The sequence below is a fragment of the Drosophila busckii genome, chromosome 2R, assembly GCF_011750605.1.
Source record: "Drosophila busckii strain San Diego stock center, stock number 13000-0081.31 chromosome 2R, ASM1175060v1, whole genome shotgun sequence".
In the NCBI taxonomy this organism is placed as follows: Eukaryota; Metazoa; Arthropoda; class Insecta; order Diptera; family Drosophilidae; genus Drosophila; species Drosophila busckii.
The window spans coordinates 18,432,251-18,450,731 of NC_046605.1; the positions used below are offsets into that span (position 1 = coordinate 18,432,251).

Here is an 18,481-nt window from a genome sequence, read left to right on the forward strand (position 1 = left end):
GAAATAATTGAATTTTAATCAAATAATTGCTAGCAAATACTTTTCATTTATTTATAGAAACAAACATTTATCAAAAAATTTAATTAGAAGAAATAAATTGTTTTATCCAACACAGAGTTGCATTTGATATGTTCAAAGCTTGAATAGTTACAATTAGAAATGCTACAGAAATTTCCAGAGATTACAGCTTAAAGTCTCTAAAAAAAATCAAAGTAGGCGCTCGACTTGAGAAAATGTTATTGCCATAAATATTTAATTATGACAACCAAAAGTTACTAGTATTAATAAAAAGAATATCTCTTGCCTCTAACTAGCTTGAAGCTTATTTTGTGTTGGCTTACAAAGATTTTAAAATCTGGAGCACCCCACAAATAAATTGCTCTATCTAGTGTGCTAGAGTTTTAAATCAAACTCAGTTAAATTTAAAAGCGAGTTTAGGAATGCATATATCCCTTTTTTTAGAGTAAAATTAAGTGCAGTGTTTATGAATGGTGGTCGACGAAACTGAATATTACGGACAATATAATCTTTTTAAGTTGTACACTTGGTACGATTTGATATGAAAGTGCTTAGCATAAACTATTGGTTTATGAAATGCTTAGCTGTATTTGAAAGGCTTTTAAATCTTCAGTGAAACAAGATATAGTTCCCTTGACGTTCTATTTAAAAATAAACTTAATTTATCTAGATGGGTAAGTCGATTGAACTTTTCAGTTAACTACAATTATAAACTGCTGTTTAGTTTAATAATACCAAAGTTATTTCTGTAGCCACAACTAGTGGCAATGTTCGCCGGAGCCTCGCAGCGTTCATCAAGAAGCGTCAAACAGCTGCGCAAATATGCAAACATCTCACGTGGGTGGCCACAACTGTTTGCTGGTTGTGCAAGAGCCTTGCAAACTTGACTTGATATAACACGTAAATAAATATACAAAACTTAAATAGCTAAAGGTTGCTAAAGTCAGGCACTAACTCAACCTGTTGCAGGCACACAAACATGTTATAAACGACAGCAACAAGTTAACATTAGCTAACAGGCCAGGAGCAGACGCGTGAAAGTTATTTTGGCAATTAAAAAATGCGCACACAAGCAATTTGTGTAGAAAAGTTGTACATTTAGTCAATTAATATCTATATATATAATACAATATAGCAGCACCTTAAAACAGGTGTGCGCTTATATACAACAGAGCTTATTGGCTCTGTAAATTGCACAGCGCAGCGGCAACAATTAGCATCTCATTGAGATAACCCAACGGCATGGTTTGCTGCAAGGCGCAATGATCCAGCATCTTGAACTCTCGCAATGCATCAATCATGTGCCGCATTTGAGCGCGGCACGCAGGCTCGTTAATGCGTACAGTAGGCAGCTGCAAGCTCTTGGCGCGACTGGAACTCAGCGCTCCATCTACAACATTTAAACTTTGCTGATTGGCCATTTGTGCGGTGAGCCGCTGCGCGCTGTATTTGCTTAATGCAGGTTTGGCTGCTGCTGCTGTCTCTGGCTCCTCATCGTCCTCCTCAGCACCTGCTGTCTTTGTCTGTTTAATGCCTTTGCCAGGCTCAGCACAAAGTGTTAGATAGCTGGGTATTATATTCTTAAAGTTGCTGGCCTCAAACAGCTGCAGATCGTCACAGTCGCCACGAAAGGCATCCGAAACGTAACTTATAATGCCTGCAAGCAAATTTGTTTTAATTAAGAGTTCATATTTAACATTGCCACATACCATTTGTATTAAGACACAGTATAAATTTGTAGCTATCGCAGCCAAAGTCTAGCGTTGCACTTACATCCGTCTCTACGCATTCGATAAGCGAACGCACATGCATTAGATTCGCTCTATAGGCCAGCGGCATGTGCTTTAGTCGCTCTGAGAAATGCTTGCCATCTGCCCAGCGTATCAGCGGGCGCAGGCAACGCGACAGCTTCACCAGCGTGCGCTTAAATGTTTGTTCCACATCTGACTCGCTAAGCTCAAAGAACTCCGCTAGTAAAGCAAAGGATTCGTTAAGTCGCAGCTTTCTTAACGTTATGCAGCAGTCCAAGTAAGTGACGCTGGCGTGTTTGCAGACATGTCGCTTGAAGAGCGGCAAGTGCGTAGTTTCTACGCCCAAGTGCAGCATAGAGCAGGCATCAATGGAGCTGAGTGTAATGCTGCGCATTGTGCGCTGTGGCATGTCCCGCTTGAGAATCACTGCTTGACGCACAACTGAAGCTACGGCAGGCGCTGGCGCTGGCGCAATTGCATGTCCTGCAGACTGTTGGCTGGCTGCTGCTGCTGCTTGTGGCTGACGGCTGGTTGCCTTTATAATTGTATTTGCTGGCAGTGAATTGATAGCATCACCTAGTAATTCCCTTTTAGCTGGCAGTACTGTATTTGCTGCTTGCCACGTTGTGCCGTTAATGCTGCTGCTGCTCAAGACGTATTTGGGCACTTTCTGCAAAGGTGCAGCTGTAAAGGAAACACATGTTTTGTGGCTTATTGGGAAGAAGCAGCTGTTTGATGGACTTACTTGTTGTTGTGGCTGTGACATTTGCAGCGCGTTTCATCATTGGCTTAATTATGGCACCGGCTGGTATTTTGCCGAATGCAATACTATGATTGCCTGTTAGCTTCTGTAATGCATAATATTTGTTTCTAAATTAAGAAATATTTAACATATGCAAAACATGTGTTTGCCAGCGTTGCCCATTAAAATAAAAAAAACAGCTGCAGGCCAGTGGGCAAGCCAAATAAATATTTCGTGCCACTCACGCAAGCACGCACGACTTTTTATTTATATTGCATTTTGCTATATTAACGATAAATAATATGAATTAATTATTTCCTTATTAAAGAAACTTCCAGAAACTATTACTTGCAACATTTTTTGCACTGCTTGCTTTTTAATTTCACGACACGGCAACAGCTCTATTTTAGCATCATTTTGTTTGTATACCTTGATTAATTGTTGTTGCTGCTGGGGCGCCAGTTTTTGTCGAATTACCATAGTTGGCTTTATGGGCACTAGGCCCTGTGCTGATTTGCGATATTTAATAATTGACAAAGACATGTTGCACGCTTAATTATTGCACTTGTAATAAATATTGCACTTTATTGTGTCCAATCGCACAGACTAACTGCGAGTGAACCACTCTTCAAGCTGAACCAATGAACTGAACTGAACAGCGTCTGCGCTCAGCGCTCGCGCACTAGTTCACTCAGCAGATATTATTAATTACTTATAATACTTAATAAGAATTAATAATACATAATTAACCATTTCAGCTAACGTAATAAAAATTATGATTTTTAAGCTGAAAATGTTTTGTTACATATTTTGTATTATTATTACTATACGTCTGCTTATATAGATTGCTTTGTTTTTAATGCTAAACAGTATTTCTGTTTAATTTTATTTCAAGCAAAAACGATCGACTGTACTTGTACAGCAATAAACGTAAACAAAAACAAAGCACAGCTGATCTGATTAACATATGCGAGTCAATTGAGCGCTCACTTGAGGGTCTCGTAAACTTCGTTGCAACTATCGATAGAGTGCCATCTCTAGCGTGCGGTGTTGTAAGTTTCGTTTATCAGCACTGTTTTGGGTTCAGTTGAATGCGCGCGCCATTTGGTTTTGAAGTGTTCATTTTATATTCAACGCTCGTCGACGCCGCGTGCAGCGATCGCCAGCTGTTGTTTTTGCTAACAACGAAATTTAAGCATCCGCTTTAGCTAATCGGTTAGTGGTTATTGAACGCTACTTAGTTACTACTTTAAGTGCATAATTACTGTGGTCTTGTCAGTATTTAATGACGCCCACACTAGCGTAAATGCTGCGGTTTGTGCAGTAAATTAACAATTATTTATATTGTGAGTGTGTGTGTGTGTTCGCTTCTAGAGCAATAACAATAAAAACCTTCAAAAGCATGACCGTGAATATACAAGACTTCCTAAAAATAAAATCGAAACTACGCTTAATGCATAAATAATTAGGTAATGTGTATGCAGCGCAGCTCGCAGCTTGCGTAGTCAACTATTATTTTGCATTAATTTACGGTTATATAGTGCTTTATTAACATTTATCAAACTAAAACTTTATCAGCGCACACAAAATAACAAGCAACGCCAAATAATATAAACAATAAGAGTGCGGGCTCCTATCAATGAAATCATAGTGAGATAAGAGTAAATTGTCTGTGCAAATGCCGCCTTTGTTGGCTTTTAGCAATTTATTTAGCCAATTATTGCATTAATGCGAAGTAAACAAAATGGATGAGCTCCGGACTCGAGCAAGTTGAACGCACTCTTGCATGCTGAAGTCGCCAAGAGGCCAGCTCGAAATTTAATTAAATTAATTTTTAACAGTGTGTGTGTGTGTGTGTGTGAGTGCTTTTTGTTGTTGTTCAATACACAAGCACACCCACATTAAATGTACAAATATAGTGCGTATACGTAATTGAGTTTGCAATAAATGTTTTCTTTATTAAATGGCTTACAAACAAAAATGTCATTGGGGATTAGTAAACAAACCAAAGCTATTGACAAAGAAGGCGTTGAGTTCTACTAAAAATAAATGAATTTAGTCTATAAATAAGGTATGTTAAATAAATTGTATAAGTCAGCGAAATTTTCATTGGCGTTGAGCAGTTCAAATTTCAATTTAAATGGAATTTTATATTCGTGTACGATTTTTTGCAGTGTAGCACGCTTTTGATAGAACTCTGTCTTCTTTGGACTACACTTAGCTTGTAGCACACTTGGCATAAGCAGATAATCCCCCCCTCCCAATAGAGTTCACTGAGTCGACATAAATACGTTAAATGACACGCCCTAAGCTACAGAGCCCCCCTGCCCGCCTCTCATCAACACCTTGAATTGAATTTCTGCCACATTGCAATTAACTCGTGCACAAGTCCAGTTCGATTTGAATGACGTAAATTGGCTTTGGAATACGAGAGAGAATGAGTGAGTGAGAGGTGCAACAATTGTTTAGCTAATGAGCCGCGCAATGTTAGCAACTGTGTTAACTAACTAGCGCTAGCTGTTAACTGTTTACTTTACTGCATAACCGGCATCAGTTTCAAACAGTAGCAACCAAATTTTCACACATCTTTAGTCAAGCATATGAAAATTCAATAGTCTCATATTTTTAGCTGTTAAAATTATATTTTTAAATTGCTTAACTATTTATGTATTTTAATTATTTTTATTGCAAATATTTTTTGCATTTATTTTGCTTAACCGCAAATTCGATCTATGCGTTTATATCACTTGTAATTGTGGCTTAATGGCAATTCAGTTTGCTAACTCTTTGCGGTTTGATAGCCAACTTAACAAAAAAATAAATTGCAATTACTATTGCTATTGAATTAACCAATCACAAATCGAAAGTCAAATTGCTCAAAATTGTTTGTCATGCGCCAAAAGCAGAGCAATGTGCAAATGAAATAAAAAGTTATAAACCAACCAAACAAGTCCAAGAGGAGCGAGGGGGGGGGGGGAATTTGATTTACCCCACTGTCAACTACTGTAGAAAAATGTTAACATGGTTTAAAAGAAAGACACACACAAAAACAAGTTATCAGCCAATAATAAAAACTAAATAAATAAATAAATAGCAAAAAGCTAATACAAAAGCGCGCATTAAATTAAAGTTAATTTAAGGCAACCAATGGCGAACGAAATAAAAAACGCCAAGCAACGCTTTTGGTTAATAAAAGTTGCTAATGAGGCGTTGACATTTGATTGTGATGCTTAAATTTACTCAAAGAGACTAGCCAATGAGATTTAGCTACGTGAGTGTTAAGTATATTAAAGCTTATAATAAAAAACACACTGTGGCTGAAAAAAAATGTTATAAATTTAGCTCAGATCAATAATTTGGTTGCTGCCCATATAAAAATAGTCTCTACGCTCATGCGTAGTAAACAAATTTTTGGCAATGGCAAATAAATGTTGCATTTGTTAATTATCAGCTTGACTTTTTTTTCAAATATAAATTTATTTCTAAATTTTAACAAAATATATGGCTAGTCCCCTCTTTATAAAAGTGTGACTACGCATATGCTACGCACATTTATTTATGTTATAAACAAAGCTTGCCAATCAACGTTAAAAAGCATTTGGTAATTATTGACTTATTGTTCATGTACACATTTCTTTAATAAAATAGTAAAAGTTTATTAATAATGTTATATAATTTTCGATAGAAAAAGTTTTACTGGGCATCAGTATTTAGAGCTTAAACTTTAAATTGCTTTAGTCAAAGTAACAAATGTCATTTGATTATAACTTTTCTAAGCTTCGACTGCTTTGAGTTTAACAAATTGGCATAACGTTGCTTAATGTTTGTATTTGAAATAAAATAATTAAGCAAAATTTTGAAGTTAATTTAAGCGCAAGCAGATCTAATTTTAGAGCCATGATTGCTATGTTAATTATTCAAAGAATTTGTCTTTGCTAAAAAAAATCTTAAGCTTAATTAGCCTAAGCATTCGTTGCTAAGTACTCTTGCTAATTCATTGAACTTTTTTGCTGCCTACACTTGTTTACTGCTCATCAATTGAGCCGAGCCGCCTAAGCAATTCATTACTTAATGAGCCCACAATGGCCAACAACTTGGTTGTAAGCATGCTTATAGCCATTCATAGAAGTCTCACAGTTGCGCTAAAAATCGAAGTGCATTCATAAATATTTATATACTCAGTCGATTGCTAAATTGGGCACTAAGTAGACGCTAATTTAAGCAGCTAACAACGGTAAACATGAAAATTGTTTTAGGCCTCGCGTAGTGCAGTGTAAATTGCTAAAGCGCCAGACGGACCAACGGCCGGCCGGACGGACGGACACTTTAATTTATGTGCAACTAAACATAAACATTTTAACTGACATTTTGCGACAAAGACAAAGTAGTTGGCTGGCTTAATGTACGTGTGGCTTTTATTAATTAGCCAGCAGCCAGAGTGTAGGCCCAAATAGACAACCTTATGGGTTCAAGTTATGCGCACAGCTTGTGGTGGGAATTTCGCTTTTACATAAGTGCAAAAATTCAATTTAATACCAGACTGTACTGCTTACCATCTTGTTGCATGCAACAACTTGCCGCACATTTTTGTGCCTGCCACGCGCGACTTTAATGCGCTTCACTCCACGCTTCAAACGCTTTAGAGTTTTTACTTTTCGTGTCATAGTTTGTTAGCTTCACTTGTGTCAAATACTTTGTTGTCAATTGTTAAAAAGTTGTCAACGAAAAATTAAAGCAAGTCAAATTGACAGACAATTCAGCGAACTGTCATCAAAAATTTTGAACTCTTGGCATACTAAGCGAGGAGAGATTCTACTTTGATTAACGATAGTTAAGCTCAGATATTTAAGCAAGGATACGCATGTTATTCAAGAATGGAATCAGCAGCTCAAACAAATATTTTTAAATACTATTTATAAGATTATAAATGATCATAGCACACATAAAACACAATTTGCGTTTCTCAAGCAATGCAATTCATTCATTCAAATATGCAAAAAAAATATGTAAAATATGCAAATCGTTTTCAATTTTAAACGAACTTTGGCGTCATTAGAATTTAACTATTATTATAACAATCTTACAAAAATGAATGCTAGACCCGCTTTCGAATGAAGTGTATTAGAATATTTAATCACATTTTTATCATCCCAGCTGTTAGTATCTGGCTACGTTCATGCTCTAAAATTTTAAATAAATTTATGTAATATATTTCTGCTAGAAACAAATGCGCCATATCTTTCTAGAATCGCAGTCATCTTATTTTAGTGCCCAGCCAGCATCGCGCTACCTTAGTTATTATTATTATTTTTGTATATAAATTAATCTTGTTAATAAATAAATATTTTTGTACTTGCAGTTCATATGTCTGCAGAATTTGCATTCCCATCATTGCAACTGTTTGAATATAATCTGCAGTCTCCATTGCTAACTTTTCTTTATTTGCTTAGTCAGTCATGTCATCTGATCATCAGAAATTTGATTAAAGATTCCAGCTTGAGAGTGCTTATGGCAAACAATTATAGACACTTAAATATGTTTAGATTGAAAGCTCATGCCTTACGCTTTTCCCCAATACTTATTCTTATGCAAATTGTCTTGCTTCTGATCTGCTGAACTTCCAAATCCTATTAAGTAATTCTCAGTTAAGAAATTTATTTCTTCTAGCTAAGATTATAGTTATATATTTTTCATACCAGCTGGCTTCTTATTCATTATTATCAATGCCTCTATGCACTTGGAACTAGCTCAGCTCTAGTCAGTTAAGGCCCCCCTTCGATTTTCCCCTGCTGAGTTTGTATCTCTATCTCTTTCTCTTTTTCAACTGTCATGCTGTGTACTCTACAAACTTTGACATTAATACCAATTAATTAACAGCCGCCTTCAACTTGCACACATGCTATGCGCAAGAAACTTAACAAATATCACGTATACGCTGCATTGTCACACTATAATTAAAGCTGCTATCTCTGCTAGCAGCCGCTGGCCCCCCCGCTATGCATTAGGTCACAAATCAGCAACTAATTGGCCAACTACTACACACGGGTTGGCTCTGTGTGGCGGCTGATTGCAAAATTAACATAAGAAATGACAAAACAAATTGCACCAAATAGCAAAATCCGAAAATGTAACAAACGCCGAGTTCTTGGCGTATTTGGTTTCATTAAATGTGCGCTAAGCGTGAAAACGTGATAGAATTTCAATACGAACAAACTTTGCCATAAACAAACAAAATCACAGATCGCAATTTGGTAATCAGTCAGCAAAACATTTCGAAGTCTCGAAGTCGAGCTTTAGTTTTATTCTCAGGCCATTGAAATTACAAGCGACATGAACATAAATAACATTTTATTAAGTGCTAATTTCTGTTTTGGTAACTGCAAACTGCAAACTGTTGACCATATTGCTGATTTAGCTGCAACCGATAAGTTCAAGTTTTATTATTTTTCTTTATTTTTTTTTTTTTTTTGTTACCCAGTTGCTTGAGATTGGCGCCGCTGATGTTTGTAAAAATAAATGTCGGTTGCTGGCAAGGGTTTTTGGCCAGCATATTAATGAAATACGACGCTTGAGAAATCTGATGCAATTAGTAAGCAAAGCTGGTAGTTATCTCAAGAAGCTCAAGATTGTGCTTAAGATTGAAGCAAGGAAAGCGAGAGAAAATTAATGAGTAGCCAAAGACTGATGCGAATCTCTCAGTCGAGTGAAAGTATTCAAGGCAAGGCGGAGTAGAGTCGAGTCAGTAAATCAGACAACTAAAATTATATATGCATATATGTATATGTTGCTAAATTAAAGAAGGAGCGTGCAGAATTTTTAGTCAAATTTGAGTTTAAATTACTTAAATAAATAATATTAGTTTTGTTTTTATGCATTAATTGGTTTGCTATTGTAATAGTCTCGCTGTCTAATTAAAGAATCATTAAATATTTGAGATCATAAGTCAATCGTTTAGTACATTTCAATGCTATTTACTTTAGCACACAGTTTTTTAAAAACTATTGTGCTCATATTTATTTGTAAGTAAGAAATTTATTAAACTAAAATATGTGTAATTTGATTATTAATTTAATCGGAATCAAGACTTTATATTAAAGACAATTCAACAATTAATATAAAACGTAATGTGTTGCTAGTCATATTATTGTCTTTATAATTAATAAAATTATATTCCAAACTGCGCATAGTATATAATTTAATTAATTAAAAACTCACTTGCTTAAATTTGATGCCATACCAACGAAGCTAAAAATAAATAATTGCCAACATTTTATTATTGTTTCTACTTTTAGTACAGAGATGTAAAAGATTCAAAACATTTTTTAATTTAGTTTTCCTTAAATTAAGATATTTTTAAGTGCATTCATTTTTTCCAATACTAAAATTTAGTACGGGCTATAGTAATATGATAATATTTGGATAGGTTTAATAGGATTTATAAATATAAAGATGAATTAAAAACAACGTTTATTAGAATGTTTGTTAATATTTTTTATTTAATTCATATAATGAGCTAACAGACATAAAATTTTGTTTTGTGGAATTTTCTTCATTTGCGCAATTTGTAAATCGCAATAATAGCCACGCCCATTAACAGCACGACAAAGCCCAAAGTTCCGAACAGCGCCATAGACTTGGAGACTCTAGCGAATTGCTCACTGACCGCAGCTGATTGCTCCAGTTCTCTGGCTTCCAACTGCGGCATGAGCACTCTGAAGCTGAGATGCGAAATCTCTGAAGCTGCAGAGCTGTTGTGATCCGGTGTATCCCGTCTGCGTCGCTGAGCTACGCCGGGCAGACAGTCCTGCGGCGTGAGCTGGCAATCCTCATGCTCCAGGCACCCAGTCAGCCGCATGGACATGACCAGCAAATCGCCACTGTGCATGCCCGGAAACATGATGGCCTTGAAATGCAACCGCTGACCCAGCGGCGGCTCCAGACTTGGAGCATGAGCGCAAACACTTTGCATGGCGGGATTGAGACAACCGCGCGTGGTGATCAACTGAGCGCTGTTCAGCAGCTCGCCGCTGGGCGAGATGCGCTGCAGCTGCACATCGCTCAGCTTGGTGTAGTTCCAACCATCGCCTGCCAAGACATGCGCTCGCAGCAGCAAATCCTCGCCCAACTGCACAGCTCCATCTGTTTCCAGCTGACGGGTGTAGCCGTTGCTGCCACGTCGCAGCAGCTCCACGTGAGTGCGAAAGGCATTCTGATTGCCACCATGGGCGTAGCTGCCAGCGCTGCGGGATTGTCTGTATACGAGGAGGAGACAAATTTAGTAAATGAAAATGAGTTACTGGATTAAAAGTTATGAAAACTCCAACAACAATTTAGTTCATCTCACTGGTGAACATCTTGTAGCTTCACCAGTTGCTGCTCACCAACTTTGCTTCCTCGATTCATACAAAACATTGGTGAAATTCAATACCAATAGTGATTGGAAAAGTGTTTCCAATAACAATTCACCAACATCTCTACCTGTTTTGTTTATTTTTCGAAATACAATAATCCGGAAGTCGAACGTTTTAACGAAATGGCGAACTAACTCTTTAATCGTGCAATACCTAACGTTGATGAAATGAAGAAATCACCAATTGATTAAATTTATTAAGTTAATGTCTTTGCCAATGAGGAAAGATCACTTCGCCAACAGAGAATTTTTTGCATTACCAATCACTAATAAATTCACCAACAGACTCTGAACTGCTTTTGAAATGAATCAAGAATTCGAATTCTTGAAAGAAAAGTCGAACTTACGCTTTGATTGTGCAATACTTAATGTTGTTGAAATGATAATAAAATCACCAACAAAATTAACAATTGAATAAATGAATGTATTAATTAGTTTTTGGAAATGAGCAACGATTCTGATCAGAACTTTATCACTTAAATAACTGAGAAATATTTGCAATACCAATCACCAGTAACTTCACCAACAGAGACGCCTGCTTTGTTTTCTATTTTATAACATAAATCTAGTATTCGAATGTATGAAAATAGCGTTAAATGACTTAAGCTATCTTAGCGTAGATGAAAAAGGAAAATCAACAATTGCTATCAGCCGTACTAAGGCAACTAATTAAAAAGGTATACACAAATAGTTAGGGAACAAATAGGCTGACAGTGAATTCTCACTGGCTGCTTTTCGTAGATAAATTCACCAATAATTTCACCAATTGAAATCTAACATACTGAAAGCTACTTATGCAACAATCAGATCAACAAATAGTTTAGGAACTCAAGCTACAGCTAATATTGCTGAATTCATTGCCTGCTTTTCCTACATAAAATCACCAATGGATATTGATTGATTGAAAGCTACTTACGCATCATTGGCCACGCCCATTTTAAGCGCATGCGTTTTGTATGCCACACGCTCCTGCGTCTTGCAGTGCAGCGTCAGAATTGCATCCGCTGCTGTGCGCAGTCCACGAATCGCTGGAAAGCGCAGCCTCAGACACAAATCCTCACCACATGAGCGAACGCCGCAACGCTCAAAGTCCGCACCCGCTATGTCCAGCAGCAGTAAACTGCGTGAGAGTTTCAGCTCACAGCGCTTATCCTGCAGCTGCTCCTGCTCCAAGTCCAGCACCGGTGCAGCGCCTAGAAAGCTGTCCAGCTTGAGCACAGCTCGAAAGTATCCCGACTGCAGGCAGCGCATGTCCTTGAGACGCAGTCGCAGCTGCTGCTGCTGTTGCTCCGCATTGAGCTGCGAGGGCGGCAGATAGACAGGCGCGGGCGTGGAGGGGCGTGCCGGCACTTGATAGTCATAGCCATGCTCCAACTCCAGCGTCTCGCTGGAATCCTGCACCACAATTGGCTTGCTGGTGGTGCTGGTGGTTGTGATGGTGCTGCTGGGCTGTTGATAATAGTAGCCACCAAATTCATCGCTGAAATATACAATTTAAATTAGTGTTAGATTTTTGTTATATGGCATATAATATAAACAATAGAAAACTAAGCTAAGAAACAACAGCAAAATTTTCTGGTACAGTCGGACGCAGCAGACAATTTTAAACTCTGTACAAGTAATTTAGTAATTAGGTCTGCCGCCTGAAGCTGTTGACAATTATTGTTATTCATAAATCTTTTATCGTCTAAGATGGGGAATATAGTTTGAGAATTTTCAGTTTAACTGCAACTTGACAGTTCCTTTTACACATCTCTATTGTTGTCTCTCTTGTTCCCTCTCTGTTTCTCTCGCTCTATGAAGCTAACACTGACACAAACTGACGATTGCACTACAAGCTGAAAAGGATCTTACATTTTATGATAACAAGTTGTTAAGTTGAGGCCTTTGTTAAATTAATTAAGCTTTCTCCAACAAAATATATATGAAAGCGGGGCCATCTTTTTGGAAACAAATTTCACTAGCATAGCACTCATAGCATTCTATATTTAGACTTGAGCTAAAGCAATAAGGAAAATAATTGGAAGAATATCAGTTTACCTGCAAAATCTTTAAGTCTTCCAATTATATTAATTTCCCTTTCAGTGCGGCCAATCGGCATGGGTTAGTGTAATGTTCTGATAAAGTTGTCTAAAATGACCGAAATTAATTTTTGGTATTTTACTTTTGCCATGGCTAATATTATGAAAATGTGCGCTTTACAAAAAAAAAAAAAAAATGCTAAAAATTAGGAATAGTCTAATATACACGCAACTTAGTTTGGTTTGGATAGCACTTTAAGTGTATATCTATCTATATTTATCACTTTCATCCACTAAACCAATAAACTAAATTAAAAGACCATTGTACACTTTTTGAACAGAGTCAAAAATTTCTTATCTCAATTTCTCATTTTTGATAGTGAGCATTAAGCTTAAAGTAAAATTGTCTGATTGCTTGAGAAATTAAATTGAATTGAACTCACCTGGGCTTGGGACTCTCATAGTTGGGTCGCTGCTCCTGCGTGGGCGGCAGATAATGTTGACTGAGTGGAATGAAATTGCCATGAGCATTGCCATGCTTCAAGCTGCGATTCTCCACAATCTCAGGCAATGAAAACTCCGTTGTGGCAGCAACAGGCGCAACAGGAGCAGGCGCCACTGGTGGTGGTGCAGCCGGCGCAGTGGGCACATAAGCCGGCGCTGGTGGTGGCGGCAAAGCAAACTGAAAGGGATAGCTCGAGAATTCCGCAGGTGCTGCATAATAATGCGAGACATCTGCCCTCGACAGCTGTAAAAAGCTGAAGAGGATTAGATAGATCCAACTGCTTGACATGCTGTTGGGTTGACATCAACTACTGGTCACCACTTTGGCATAGGTGTGGCTTTTATAAGCTTTATAAACAAGCTAAGATCGTGATTGCAGGTGACCTGATTGCTCGCGTAGAATTGAAATTAAATGAAGGTAGTCCCCGAAATTTACTTTCTTTGCTATTTACACGATTTTGCTGTTCGACGCGTGAAATGAACAAAAAACTTTCCTTGGTGCGCATGTTGTTAGCCCAGGTTATGTAAAGCTAATTGTCGTATCCAACTCCCCAGTCGATCTCTCAAGCCATATCCAGTCTGCTATGAGCTGCAGCCTCAGTTCACTTGTCGCCATCTCCACACAAATCATTTGGCAGCTGACATGTCGCCTGTGGACAACTAATGACGAACACGCATCCCCACACATGTTCCCAACTGTTTACACATAACTCAGACTCAAACTCAAACTCAAAGTAACATTAAAACCGCCAAGCGCAAATCAAAGTTTTTTGCTGTTAAGCTGCCCAAATTTGGTCACGGCTAAAAGCAAAAAGTTATTGCAAAGAGCTTTGCAATTGTTTACAAACATTTATAGAAAGTTTCTTAATGATAGAGATACCGCAGAGAACTTTAATTGTGGGCGCTACTTAGATTTTTGCTCGTAATAATATTGAAACATTTTTTTCTTAATGCCTCTAACATTTTAAAGCGTCACAATAAAAGATTTAATTGACTTTCAGTGTATGCAAAAAAATTAGGTCCAAGACTTTATAACTATTAAATTTTGTTAAACATCGTCTGTGGCTTTAATTGTGTTTCTATAATTTCCAACAATAAAAGTCACACAAAAGTCAAACACACATTTTGTATTTTATCAATCTGCATAATATTTTAAGTATGTACTTAAATTTGTTTTATTTAAGCGATTTTAAAACGATTTAAACGTTTAAATATGTAGAACTAAAATCAGATGAAATTCTTATGATCAACTCTGCTAAGTTTGTAACTTAAAAAGTTTTACTGTTGAAATTAAAACATATTATTGATATGTTTGTTTTAAATTAATACAGCTTGACATTTTACTAAATAGAAAGAGTTTGCAATTGTCTAATGAAACAATGTTTCAAATGCAAAAGCCACAAGATCGATTGCAGGAATTAGATAAGCTGTGCAGACTTTTGTTATTTTTTTTATTATATTTTTGAATTTTTCTCACCAAGGGTAAGCCCTTGCTCTGAGTGCTCCCCATATTCAAATTTAGGACCACCACTGATTTGCACCGAAAAGTTTAAAATCAATTGATTCACATCTATTTATATTTGTGACTCTCAAAATTAGCTGCGAGCAACTTAAGCAGCTTGCTTGGTATAACTTGGTATATTAATAAAAACATTTATTTTATAGTCAATTTTAGAGCACCATTACTTATAAAACTTTAAAAGTATCTTTAGCATAGTTTAAAATTTAAAACATTAAAAACATTTAGTCAGAAAAGTATTTTATGTCAGAGCGAATAGTGTTAGATACGAAAAAGAATTCTGACTGATTTATTAATACTAAATATGCAACAAGCTTTATTAATAACTTTAATGAATTAATCAATATTATGATAAGCAATTATTTTCTACAATTTTACATTTTAGACCAAAGCAAGAAACTTGGAGGTATAAAGTTGATTTAATTGATATATAATTAATTAATTACTGCATGTTATTTAACTAAACGCAATCTTGCAGAGTTAAAACTTTGAAATCTGCAATCGAATACATACATATCGCACATTTAAGTGCGCTAACTAAAAAGTAATACTCTTATGGAATGAACATAAATTATAATTATCAGATTAATATTTTTATAAATATATTTCAGGCGTAGCCACGCGTGGCCCACATTAGCCTAAGCTTTATTTTTAAAACTCATTAATAATAATTACATTTTGAGTATCGAACAAATATCTTTGAGTAGTTTTCATTGCTTTTACAAACTACAACTAAAGCTCGATCGTTAAAATTGTTAGCTAAAGTCCAAACATTGATTTAACATGTAGCGTAATCATACTTAACGTTATTTCCACTTCATTATTTAGCTAATAATGCTCACATTGCTGAGATTCATAAATTGATTGCGATTTCGACATGACATTTATGATTTGTGGTAATTATTTTTGATTGTAATCGTTGTGGCGGAGACAAGAGAGAGACAAGCAATAGACTCCCCGCCACCCACCAGTGGCTAGGCAAGGGGTGTGCGCTTGAGCTACTGTTTGGGACCCAGACTGGTTTTCGCCTTGTTCGACAGTTACAGTTGTAGTTGCAGTCGAGAGTTGGCTTTGGTAGATAAAAATCTCTCATGGGCACCCAAAAGATTGACAACAACGCGCCGGCAAAAATTTGCCACATCAGCCAAATCGAATTGGCCATTAATTGATTTAACATGTGCATGCCCCAAGCTGCTCACATCAGCTCAGTTCGTTCGTTTGCTAGTCTTAATTAATGAAACGTATCTTGGCCATATACACGCAGCTAGACGTAACAATTAGCGTAGCTTGATTTATGCCAATTGCCCATTCTTGCCAAAATGCATTGCAGGATATATCGACCGATCTCACCGATCATGCCCGGCACCTCATTTCCCACGAATAACGATAATTTCAGCAACGGCTTCCCCATGGCCACCACCCAAAGCGAGCGTCTGCTCCAAGCTCAGAATCGACGCAAATTCAGTTTCCCCGCCACTTTACATTCCACATCGCTGCTGGAGGTGGCCGGAGGATCCCGCGAGACTACTCGACGCCGTCTCAGCAATGTCAGCGATGTGGTCACTCGCAAATTGTCCTACACCATTGGCTGGAAGGCCGCACAGATTCCAGCCCAGGATATTATCACACAGGTAGGCAAACGCCAATAAAAGAACTTCAAGAATTTACTTGTGATTTGTTTTGGAATTCAATAAATTCAGTAACTTCAATTTGTTGAATTGTAATTAAGCATTTAATTAGCTATTTAAATTTCAGTCTTTATAGTTTTTGCTTTAAATTTAAAATTTAAAGTCTCTTACTAATCAAAGTCAAAACTAATCAACTTGTTATTCAAAATTAAATTTGAGCATAAGAACCAAATAATAACAACTGCTCATAACCAATTAAATTCAACGTAGAGTTTTCTTTTTTTTTTTGGTTAATTTTTGAGATGAAATTGTAAACATTCGAAGACAAGAAGCTCTTCTATAAAATCTCAAAAGCATATTTATCGAAAAAATAAAATTAGTTGCATAAATTCTATTTACACCCTAGAGTTCTGAGTCAGAAAACGAAATATTTTTAAATTCGTTATCAAATAAAATATATTATAATATAATGAGTGGCGCGCTATTATGACGCAGCTACATCATTTTAGAATAGATAGATAATTGCTTATTTGCTAATGAATTTTGTTATACGATGACTGTCAACTTGGATTCTGTTGCTGATAGTAATTATAATAATGATCCCGTGCCCATTATATTAGACCAATTTTTATTAAAATTTTCAATCAATCTTCAATTAGGTTATTCTGCAAATGAGAACATTTTCTTTTTAAAGATACAAATATAAGTCATATATAGCATACATATCTCACATAACGCAGTTAAAACAAATGCTAGATAGATAATAAGTTAAGTATGAGCTGCTGGCGTTTAAACATTAGTGAAACTTTCGCTGAATTTTTGCAGCTTCCATGACAATTTCATTAATTTAATAAATATTAGTATATATTATGACTATAATTTCTATATTTATATTACATTTTTAGGGTCGCTGCCTTTGTGGACATTATATCAGACGACGACTACGCCGCTCTGGGCTTTTTAATAAGAAGCTTGGTCTGCAGCGCATTCGCAGCATCTTGGGCAACAGCGGCTCATCCATGGGCATAGTACGCGATGTCTTTCCCGCAGTGCAAGTGGTGCGTAGCTATTAATAAATACATCATATGCTTCTAAAGCTGCTCTCTTTTGGCAGCTGGGGGATGAGCTGGAGCGCATGCATCCACGCATCTATAATGGTGTGGCACGTCAGATTTGTCGCAATCCTGGCGGCGAGTTTCATACACCAGATGCCGTCAGTTTGCTGCTGGGTGCAGTAGGTCGCGAACTGTTTCGTGTAGAAATTACTTGGAGCAAGGTAATCTCATTATTTGCCATAGCTGGTGGACTCTCGGTCGACTGTGTGCGTCAGGGTCATCCAGAGTATTTGCCGAAACTCATGGAGAGCGTCTCTGAAGTCATTGAAGACGAGCTGGTGCCTTGGATTAACGAAAACGGTGGTTGGGTATGCTTATAGTTAATAATTATAAGCTTTAACATTTATTTTATATTCTCTTTAGAGCGGCATCAACACACACGTTTTACCCACGACTAATAGTTTAAATCCATTGGAATGGACAACGCTTATTATAGGCGTTTTATTTGGCTTAATTTTACTATTTATGTTAATACGTTTTATTGTTTATACAGTTATTCCGAAAATACACCAGCGATTTACGAGTTGATTAGCTAGTTTGAATTGAGCGCCAAAGCAACGATAGCAAGACGGCTCGATAAGTTCTGTTGTTCAACGATCTTGCAGCAGCTGTTGCGCGATAGTTTGCTGCTCGATTAACGATAGTTATGCAACGCAAGTCTGGCAGCACTTGCCGAAGAGAATCAAATAAGAGCGCACAAGTTGGTCTCTTTGCATAAGAGCGAGTTAGAAGTTAGAACATCGGCCGCTAAATACTTTTTTTTTGTGATCAAT

The 18,481-nt window shown here is 36.8% G+C and overlaps 3 protein-coding genes across 10 annotated transcripts; 1 reads left to right on the top strand and 2 right to left on the bottom strand.

Moving 5' to 3' along the window:
* The first annotated feature begins 404 nt into the window (after positions 1 to 404).
* On the top strand, positions 405 to 18,320 carry LOC108597025 (bcl-2-related ovarian killer protein homolog B). Of its 7 annotated transcripts, none has more exons than XM_017983309.1 (5): positions 405 to 692; positions 16,296 to 16,596; positions 17,499 to 17,651; positions 17,708 to 18,016; positions 18,072 to 18,320. In XM_017983309.1, the coding sequence occupies exons 2-5, from the start codon at positions 16,321 to 16,323 to the stop codon at positions 18,234 to 18,236; spliced, it is 903 nt and encodes a 300-aa protein (XP_017838798.1). In that variant the 5' UTR covers positions 405 to 692; positions 16,296 to 16,320; the 3' UTR covers positions 18,237 to 18,320. The 7 variants fall into 7 exon arrangements, with proteins under 7 accessions (XP_017838798.1, XP_017838802.1, XP_017838797.1 ...); XM_017983313.1 differs by having other exon boundaries at positions 16,362 to 16,596; XM_017983308.1 differs by lacking the exon at positions 405 to 692 and adding an exon at positions 3,646 to 3,726.
* On the bottom strand, positions 990 to 7,201 carry LOC108597024. 2 transcript variants are annotated; one of them, XM_017983306.1, is made up of 4 exons: positions 7,065 to 7,201; positions 2,515 to 2,617; positions 1,728 to 2,453; positions 990 to 1,675 (listed from the first exon to the last, which is right to left on the bottom strand). In XM_017983306.1, exons 1-4 carry the CDS (start codon positions 7,173 to 7,175, stop codon positions 1,194 to 1,196), a joined length of 1,422 nt encoding a protein of 473 aa, XP_017838795.1. In that variant the 5' UTR covers positions 7,176 to 7,201; the 3' UTR covers positions 990 to 1,193. The 2 variants fall into 2 exon arrangements, with proteins under 2 accessions (XP_017838795.1, XP_017838794.1); XM_017983305.1 differs by lacking the exon at positions 7,065 to 7,201 and adding an exon at positions 2,941 to 3,160.
* Positions 10,061 to 14,107, bottom strand: LOC108594700. Its single transcript, XM_017979840.1, has 3 exons — positions 13,386 to 14,107; positions 11,838 to 12,401; positions 10,061 to 10,763 (listed from the first exon to the last, which is right to left on the bottom strand). Exons 1-3 carry the CDS (start codon positions 13,733 to 13,735, stop codon positions 10,061 to 10,063), a joined length of 1,617 nt encoding a protein of 538 aa, XP_017835329.1. The 5' UTR covers positions 13,736 to 14,107.
* Positions 18,321 to 18,481: the final 161 nt, after the last annotated feature.

Excerpts from the sequence above, each read along its gene's own strand:
- LOC108594700 (XM_017979840.1), bottom strand. The coding sequence starts at position 13,735 with ATGTCAAGCAGTTGGATCTATCTAATCCTCTTCAGCTTTTTACAGCTG. Across the intron at positions 12,402-13,385 it reads TATGAGAGTCCCAAGCCCAG|CGATGAATTTGGTGGCTACT; the intron begins GTGAGTTCAATT and ends TGTATATTTCAG. Across the intron at positions 10,764-11,837 it reads ATGGGCGTGGCCAATGATGC|ACAATCCCGCAGCGCTGGCA; the intron begins GTAAGTAGCTTT and ends CCTCGTATACAG.
- LOC108597024 (XM_017983305.1), bottom strand. The coding sequence starts at position 3,054 with ATGTCTTTGTCAATTATTAAATATCGCAAATCAGCACAGGGCCTAGTG. Across the intron at positions 2,618-2,940 it reads AGCAACAACAATTAATCAAG|AAGCTAACAGGCAATCATAG; the intron begins GTATACAAACAA and ends TATGCATTACAG. Across the intron at positions 2,454-2,514 it reads TGTCACAGCCACAACAACAA|CTGCACCTTTGCAGAAAGTG; the intron begins GTAAGTCCATCA and ends TTTCCTTTACAG.
- LOC108597025 (XM_017983307.1), top strand. The coding sequence starts at position 16,285 with ATGCATTGCAGGATATATCGACCGATCTCACCGATCATGCCCGGCACC. Across the intron at positions 17,652-17,707 it reads TCTTTCCCGCAGTGCAAGTG|CTGGGGGATGAGCTGGAGCG; the intron begins GTGCGTAGCTAT and ends CTCTTTTGGCAG. Across the intron at positions 18,017-18,071 it reads TTAACGAAAACGGTGGTTGG|AGCGGCATCAACACACACGT; the intron begins GTATGCTTATAG and ends TATTCTCTTTAG.